The sequence below is a fragment of the Neopsephotus bourkii genome, unplaced genomic scaffold (genome assembly GCF_033783945.1).
Source record: "Neopsephotus bourkii isolate Nb327-2 ecotype Australia unplaced genomic scaffold, CSIRO-AGI_Nbou_v1 NB_659, whole genome shotgun sequence".
Classification (NCBI taxonomy): domain Eukaryota; kingdom Metazoa; phylum Chordata; class Aves; order Psittaciformes; family Psittacidae; genus Neopsephotus; species Neopsephotus bourkii.
Genome location: NW_026901158.1, coordinates 4,164,206 through 4,173,434, shown reverse-complemented (window position 1 = coordinate 4,173,434; position 9,229 = coordinate 4,164,206). Strand labels below are relative to the sequence as shown.

General features: G+C 42.2%; 1 protein-coding gene across 1 annotated transcript; it reads left to right on the top strand.

The window, feature by feature from the left end:
* Positions 1 to 105: 105 nt before the first annotated feature.
* On the top strand, positions 106 to 6,982 carry FBXW2 (F-box and WD repeat domain containing 2). Its single transcript, XM_061352670.1, has 7 exons — positions 106 to 260; positions 1,878 to 2,387; positions 3,804 to 3,998; positions 4,544 to 4,677; positions 5,299 to 5,385; positions 5,996 to 6,165; positions 6,381 to 6,982. The coding sequence occupies exons 2-7, from the start codon at positions 1,898 to 1,900 to the stop codon at positions 6,667 to 6,669; spliced, it is 1,365 nt and encodes a 454-aa protein (XP_061208654.1). The 5' UTR covers positions 106 to 260; positions 1,878 to 1,897; the 3' UTR covers positions 6,670 to 6,982.
* Positions 6,983 to 9,229: the final 2,247 nt, after the last annotated feature.

Sequence of the window (9,229 nt, the reverse complement as noted above, 5' to 3'; positions counted from 1 at the left end):
CGCAAGGAGCGCCGCGGGTCCCGGGCAGCGCCGTCCCTCCGGTACCGGCCGGTTCCCCCGGAGCGGGCCCGTCCCGCCCCTCCTGCGGCCGAGGCGCCAGCGTCGTCCGGGAGCCACCCCTCACCCCGCAGCGAGCGGTGCGGGCCCCTTCCGGCTGAGGGAGCGATGGCCGCGGGGAAGCCCCAGCCCATACCGGGCTCGGGGGGGCCGTGGCGGCTGCCGCCTGCTGAAGGACGCCCCGCTCCTGACCGGTACCTGAGGTGAGCGCCGCGGCCCGCGGGGCTCGGGCGAGCAGGGGGGCAGCTGCCGGCACCCGCCTCGGCCGAGCCTTTTGCGTGCGGAGGTGCCGGGGAGCGGGCGGGGGAAGCGGAGCGCGGCACCGAGGAACGAGCCTTGTGCACGGAGCTCGGCACCGGGGCCTCACGGCAGCGCTTGAGCTCAGTATTGGCTTCCCGCGCTGAGCACGGCAGAGCCTTTGAGCTCACCTACGTTTAGTTCGGAGGGAGCCCGATAGGAACGTGTGTGTGTGTGTTTTAAAGCGAGCCCGTGCCGCTTAGCACAGCCGGTCTGTTCTCTGCCCTATGTGCTGAGCACAGCCGGTCTGTTCTCTGCCCTGTGTGCTGAGCACAGCCGGTAAGTGCTGTCGGCTGTAGGAGCTGCTGTACGAACTTGCGACCTGACAGAAGCGCCTGTTTCAGTGCGTTTGAGCCCCAGCACCTTCTTGTGCGCTTATCAGCAGTGCGTGTCCTGTGCAGCCGTGCATAGCAGAGGCTGCACTTGCTGTTCTACTGTGCCACGTTAAGAGGTGCACTCTTAAGATCTCACTCTATGAAGGTAAAAAGTATGTACAGAAATAGACACAACACAGACTCCCATTCAGATTCCTCAGTTCTTTGTGTTTGGGAGCCTCTATGGATCAAATTCAGCCAGGCTAATGAACAGAATTAGATCTCCCAGGGAAAAGAAAATAGCTATGGCTTTGTAACTTGCCTGATGTTTGGCTTGTCCAAGCTTATTGTAGGAACTTCAGTACTGCAAATGCAAACAGATTGTGTAGGTCAGGAGGTGGCATTTCAGACCTTCAATTTCAAAGTTAATTCTTTTCATTAAAAATAACCTGGTAAAATAGGTAAACCCCCCCAACTGAACAGGAATTAAAAGAAATAAAAGTGTTTAAGTCAAAGCAGTGCAAACACGTCAAAAGTGATCTTAGACCAGCATAATCTATAGTCCTTACACAAGCCAACTAGAAAGATGGCCAACATATCCTTCAACAACACACTCTGTATCTATTCTGCAACTTCATTTTAAACACAAAGTTACCTGCTTTGTCTTTAAAATAGTTCAGGACAGAGGTATGAATAAGTTCTGTCAGCAGTGAGCGCATCACTCTGCTTATAACGCTTTGCTTTCTTCCATTTACCAGTCTTATCCATCAGTAAACCATAAGACAGTGCTGATTATGGGCAGTGTCCCTGCCCATGGCAGGGGGGTTGGAACTAGATGATCTTAAGGTCCTTTCCAACCCTAACTATTCTATGATTCCCTTTGCTTTAACAGGTTTTAAACCAACCCTTACCTTACTGGATTCTGGATTTGAAAGTGTTAACCTAGAACAAGAAAGCTGTTACCATTCGTAACGAACACCAGCATTCACTAGCTCCATACAGTTCACTTCTAGGTCTGATGTGGGACAAATGATAGTTGAGAGTGAATGCAAATGGTTAATCCTGGTCTAATGTATATCTTAAAATGCGTTTGGTAACTTCTGCCTGTGTGTTAACATGCCATTTGGAATACTGATGTACCAGTAATAAAGATGTGATGCTTACCTTGTTTTCGGAACAGAACTAATACAGTATTTTGATGTATCACAGGTAAATTTTTCCATAACCTTATGGAGAAAAAGGACTTTGAAGCATGGCTTGATAACATTTCTATTACATTTCTTTCTCTGACGGACTTGCAGAAAAATGAAACTCTGGATCACCTGATTAGCTTGAGTGGAGCAGTCCAGCTCAGGCACCTCTCCAATAATCTAGAGATTCTCCTCAAGAGGGACTTCCTCAAACTTCTTCCATTGGAGCTTAGTTTTTATCTGTTAAAATGGCTTGATCCTCAGACTTTACTCACATGTTGCCTCGTCTCTAAGCAGTGGAACAAGGTTATAAGTGCCTGTACAGAGGTGTGGCAGACTGCATGTAAGAATTTGGGTTGGCAAATAGATGACTCTGTTCAGGATCCTCTACATTGGAAGAAGGTTTACCTAAAGGCTATTTTAAGGATGAAGCAACTGAAGGACCACGAAGCCTTTGAGACATCCTCTTTAATTGGACACAGTGCCAGAGTATATGCACTTTACTATAAGGATGGACTTCTGTGTACAGGTAGGAAGGACAGAAAACTTCGAGTCTAATATTTGTCACCTCCTCATATGATTAATGACAGTTTGCTTTCCCTTTACCAGATTACTTCCATAGTGCCGACACAGGTTAAGATGATGCAACATTAATTCTTTTTTTTTCCCTGGTTTCTGTAACCCCTGGCACACCAACAGACCTAGTAGTTAACTTGAGCAGAAAAAAAAGGAAACCAATTTCTTTGTTGGCTCAAAAGCCATTAACAGCAGGTTTTGTGCTTCAGATTTGAGAAGATATGTTAGTTCTCTCAGGGGGTAACTTCCAGTTAAAGGAACCTTGTTTGGGCTATGTGATTGCTGCAGTCTCGTAAGGTGTGGCAGGAAAAGGCTGTTTTCTTCCTTGAAACAAGACAGTTTCTCCGATACAGTCTGTAAGCACTTTCAGTTTTTAACACAAGAGCTTGTATGAAGACATGTAGCATTTAAACTTGGTACTAGACTGACTTGTAATAATAATTTCAGCTTCCTCCCTGAAGATTGCAGACTTCAAGATTTCAGTTTGAACTTAAAAATACATCCAGAACACATTCGAAACCTTAAATATGGAAAAATAGTAACTAAGGTGCTGCCAGAGCATATTCAAAAAAGCAAATAAACTTTGGGGACAGGAAACTCCATGGCACCAGTATATGCTGGGGGCCACCCAGCTGCAAAGCAGCTTAGCAAAAAGGACCAGAGGGTCCTGATGGATACAAAGTTGAGGCACCAATGTGCCCTTGCTGCAAAGGCTAACAGTATCCTGGGCTGCTTTAGGAGGAGTGTCGGCAGCAGGTTGGAGGGGGTGCTCCTTTCCCACCACTCAGACTAGTGAGGCTACACATGGAGTACTTTGTCCAGTTCTGGGCTAGAAAAGAGACACTGACACACTGGACAGCCCAACAAAGAGCCGTGAAAGCAAAGAAGGAACTGGAGCATCTTTCATATGAAGAAAGGCTTAGAGGGCTGGGAATTTTTATCCTAAAGAAGAGAGGGCTCAGAGAGGATCTTATCAATGTACATAAATACATGAAGTGAGGGTGCAGAGAAGGAGGAGGCAGGCTCTTTTCAGTGGTGCCCAGTGAGGGGACAAGAAGCAGTGGACACAAACTGAAACACAGGAGGTTCCCTCTAAAATGCTTTTTTTACTGTGATAGTGACTGAGCACAGGTTGCCCAGGGAGATGGTGGAGCATCCATCCTTAGACATATTCAAAAGCCATCTAGTTATGGTCCTGGGCAACCAGTTTGGGTAGGGGGGGTTTGGAAGAGTTGGCCTCCAGGGGTCCCTTCCAGTCATAACCATTCTGTGATTCCATGAAAATTTGAGACAAATGTAGAAGATGAGTAAAGAATAGGAAACGCTGTTTACTCTTTGCTTCCAGTTACCCTGTTCTTTTATATTCTAGGATCAGATGACTTGTCTGCAAAACTGTGGGATGTAAGCACAGGACAGTGCATATATGGTATCCAGACACACACTTGTGCTGCGGTGAAGTTTGATGAACAAAAGCTTGTGACAGGATCTTTTGATAACACAGTAGCCTGTTGGGAATGGAGCTCTGGGGCAAAGACACAGCATTTTAGAGGGCATACTGGTGCAGGTATGTTGAGCTTTTCAAGTTGTAATTTCACCAGTCAAGTAACATACATCCTCATCAAACTAATTATAATGTAAGTTAGCTCTTTGCACAATACCTTTTTCTTTTAGGCTCTGTCCCAAGTCTGTTACTTGCATTTCCCTCATAATTAACTTCTCTGTCCTCTACTGCAAATTACCTTCAACTCAGCTGTAGGTCTGTTCCCCTGTGAGTAATGAGGTATATCAAATGTACTAATCCCACTGGAATTGATTTACTAGAACTCTTAAAATAGGATTTATCTTAAATTATGCTTTGCTGTAATCCAACCATAAAGGAACCACTGATGTACATACTCTTAATTTGGACAAAAATCAGTCATTTTGTGATGTAAGCTTAGGAATCCAGAGCAACCATTCATGTCTACAGTTCAAGAACAATGGTTAAAGCTGCATTAGCGTATGAATTTAGAGGCTACTAAATTCATATAGAGACTACTAGTTAATGTCTTACAGAAAACCATGGGCACAGAGACTAGTCTTCCTCATCAGTACCCTCTCTGCTTGTAGTTTTTAGTGTGGATTACAATGATGAACTTGATATTCTGGTCAGTGGCTCTGCAGACTTCACTGTGAAAGTATGGGCCTTATCAACAGGAACGTGCCTGAATACCCTCACTGGACACACAGAATGGGTCACTAAGGTGGGAATAATGGTTTTCAATTAATCTTGCAAAACACTTGCAGTAAGCTTGTAACATGTTCCAAGTTTCTGTTTCCCAATCCTAACCCTGAACGTAGGTGTCGAATCTCTAGAACTTCAGGAAATACTGCAAAATAGAGCAGAAAAACCACTGAAAGAAGCTGTAATTAAACCTTTTGGACCATTGAAGATACTTCTAGTTCAAAGCAGGTGGAATAACATTAGGAATCAGTTCTTGGTTCAAAGACCGAATAAGAACAATGGTTCTGAAAGAAATCTACTTTAAAAATAATGTAGAAAAACTAAGTTATCGTGATAACCAAAATCTGAGCATGAAAAGTGTTGTGAAGTCAAGAAACAGTATTTTAGTTCAGAGTATTTCAGAACTGGAAGATGGGGGGGGTCGTTCTAGAGGTGATGTACATATGTTTGCTTATTAATAAAGTTGTCACTAGTAGGAACAAGAAGAGTGTAAAGTGTAGGTTCCCTTCACTAGTTAAAAGTATTATAATTGCCTTTATACAAGAGTACAGAATGCAGGTTGTCAATTAAATGAGAAATGTAAATGAAAGTCTGGTTATTTAACAGCATCAACATAAATCATTACATCCTTCAATTACAGGTAGTTTTGCAGAAGTGCAAAGTCAAATCTCTTATGCATAGTCCTGGGGATTATATTCTTCTAAGTGCAGATAAGTATGAAATCAAGGTGTGTACCGTATCTCATACATACATAATTTCAGTACTGAGAGAAATGCTTGAGTGCTTTGCTGGAGTTTACAAATAATATAAAGCTTTATTTTCTCCTGCATTCCCTGCTTGTAAAGTTGTGTACAAGACATGCAGCTCTTTGGAAGCTAACCTTTCAATGCTTTCCTTCACATTTAGATTTAAATCATAGCTCTACATGAATGGTAATGAAAAAAACAAGTGCTTTCAGTGCATGCTTAATGTGCTGTCTTGACAGCAAAGCACTTAACTGCAAGTACTGTTACGGCTGGGGACTTTTGGGTGGGAGAGTGCTGTAGTTTGTGGCTATGGATGTGCTTCACAACTGAAACACATTTTTGTCCAATTGGATGGTTGATTTGTTCTTTAAAGTGCTCATTTTCATTGGGGTTTTTTAGGCTAGAAACATCACATATTGCAACAACACTGTAAGATGAGTCACAGAACTAATGTTCCTCCCTAAAGGAAATAAGTACTTCTGAGAAAACATGCACACATTTACCTGATGCTTAAAGAGAGACTGTGAGGCTTGCTCTGCCTAACTTTATAACAGGAATGTTTTATGGCCTTAAACTCTGTTTTAATTGTAGATTTGGCCTATTGGAAGGGAAATAAACTGCAAATGCTTAAAAACACTGTCTGTTTCTGAGGATCGCAGCATCTCCCTACAGCCCAGGCTGCACTTTGATGGCAAATACATAGTGTGCAGTTCAGCCCTAGGATTATACCAGTGGGACTTTGCCAGCTATGATATTCTCAGGTAAATCTTTGTTTAAGACTTAGTCATCTTTAAATAAGAAGTAGAATACATTTCTAGTTCTATTTAAATAAATGAGAAGTGGAACATACTAGTTTTAATAATTTTAGATATAGGCTGAATATTGGTGAGAATTCTGTAAACATCTTTCTCTACACATACTGCCAGGTTTAATTCTAGTTTACCAGCTGTTAATACGATGTTGTCTTGTCTTCTAGGGTTATCAAGCCTCCTGACTTCTCAAATGTTTCCTTGCTGGGCTTTGGAGAGATATTTGCTCTACTGTTTGATAACAGATACCTGTATATAATGGACTTGAGGACAGAAAAACTGATAAGCCGCTGGCCTCTACCAGAGTACAGAAAATCTAAGAGAGGCTCAAGCTTTTTGGCTGGTGAAATGTCTTGGTTAAATGGACTTAATGGACAAAATGACATGGGCTTGGTTTTTGCCACCAGTATGCCAGACCATAGTATCCATTTGGTGTTATGGAAAGAACATGGCTGAGACACTCACATGCGCAGCATCTTCAGGAATCTATGGACTATCAGCAGCGTGTCCATAAAACAAGACTTTGCATGAACCAAAGTTGCACACCTAATGGCATCATCATGCAATGCACAATCATTTACTTTTATTTGGGCATTTGGGAATGGGTTATTTTGGACATAATGCAATGCAGCATGCCAGCAGTATTCACCACAAAATTCTGTCTGTACTCATGTTCAAACATACCTATTTGGGCTCTGGAGCATAGCTTGTAACATTTAAACCATTCAAATCCACCATCAAGATTGAAATGAAGTAGTGCTTGACCTGACTTCTGATCTATTTTTTGATGTTGAAACAGGAGGTGAAGCTACTATTTTAGAACCATAGGCTTGTGTACATGTAACAGCAAATACTGGTTACAGTGCATGGCTGCTCACTGCAAATGGGAAGACAGCAAACCATTCCTTTTTCCAACATCCTTCTCTTCAAAATGTTTTTTCCTAATGATAGCTTTAAATACTTAGCCTTTGAAATAAAGGAATCAAGTGAGTCCTTTAACTAGGATCAGATGCTAACTATAATAATTTAAGTTTGGGAACATGTCAATATGAACTCTCCTCAGTGAGAATGAGCCACCTTTTCATCTGTCTGATAGAGCTTGCCATCACAATTAACCTTAGAGAACCTCTGAGTATTCATCATATTTGCTGATGGTAACTCAGAATGACTTGACCAGTATTTTATAGGCCACATTTCCTATAGTTTGTGTGAGAACGTAATTTAGTTCACAGGGAGGTAGAAATCTGATGAATGAGAAGATGATATTCAGTCTCTACAGCATCACTCTCTTACACTAAAAGATGTCTAGCAGCCGTTCATTCTTTCCAGACATTACATTTAAGATAATCCTGCACTTCAAGTAGTTGCTACATCTAGATTTGGAAAATGGGGGCAAATAACAGTGAGAATGCCACATCTCGGGGGGAAAATAAGTTAAAGTCTGAAGAAAAGCAAAGGAGTAGGAAAAGGTCTTTTGCTTTGATCATCATAGGAGACCTGATGTACACACCAGTTAACTACTGAGTAGCAAATGCCTGTCAACATACTTTTGTGGTATTTGACATGTACTTAAAAGCTGTATCTATGACAACATCTGGTTTAGAAATGCTTTAGGTTGGTTTCCCCTCCTCCCTTACAATAAACGTCCCCTTAATGTCTTTCTTTGTTTTCACAACTTGAAAACATGCGTTTTCATGAAGATTGGCTCAAATCCTTGAAAAGCTGAAACTACCCAAACTGCCTGGCATTACTGTTGCGTGAGTTTTTTTCTTCCCACTATCCAAGGAAACCTAATTCCATACTTGGCACTGAACAAAGGCCAATGTTCCCAAATGTATACAGCATAAATTACACCAATGAAAGGGAAATTCTTACATGAAAGAGTAATCATTTGGGTGATGCAGTTGGAATTGTATGAAGTCACAGTGGAGCAGTGTCTCTTGAATACAATGCTAGTCTCAAGTAACTGTTTTCCACCTTTATTCACATGAACTTACTTTTCAAATGTGTTTGTTGTGAAGGATTTTACCCACTGGAAGCCAAATTCACAGCCTTCACTGACTGGGGCACTAATGAGCTTTTGTCTTCTCAGTTGAAAGTGAAAGCTTACATGAAACAGGTTCAATCACTTTCCTTGAAACTCAGTTCTCATTCTTAATGTGGGTGTAACTATACCGTGTATGATGGGGGCTATAACTCAGTTAACTCTAAAGGAGCCATGCGATGATGGACCAGCTGTAAAATACTGTAAACCACTTACTGGAACTGTTCTTTAGGGGCTAGAACTGATAAATTTAATAGTGACCTTTATGATGCAGTCTCTCAGCAAGTTTCCAACAATACTGATTTATTTGGAGGGGAAGGGGAAACCACAGGAAGAAGCAGCAATCAATATGCAAGAGAACAGGGAATCCTAATTCTGAGCTTCTCAACAAACTGGACAAGTAGGCTGACAGACATCTCATGAAGTTTAGCCAAAGCAACTCCTTCACCCGAGACACAGTCATCCCACACAACAGGCAGGTTGGAGCCAACTAGATGTAAACCAGCTTTACAGGAAAGGACCTGGGAATGCTATTTCACAACAAATTTAGCAATATGCCTTGTGACAAAGGCGTCTTAACTACACTGAGCTGTACTAACACATAGATAGCGAGACACCAAAGAGAAGGGATTCTTCACCTCTGTTCTGTGCTCAAAGCCACACCCAAGTCCAATGTTGAGTTGCCCAGTACCAAACACTGACATACACAAGCAAGTCCCATGAGGGGCAGAGCACAAAGCATCTGAGAGCTAAATTCAACTTTCCAGAGAGCATGGTGGGAAGGGAAAGTGGTGGTAGGCATGGGGGGGAAGCATTATCCAGAGGATACAAGCAGAAAACCATAATGAGAAGCATTCAGTACACACAATGTTGCTCTTCTACCCGTTTAGCTTTACAAATGGAGTTGTAGCCTGTTACATAGCAGCTGATGATTGTTATAAACACAATTAGCAAACAGTTACTTTACAGACT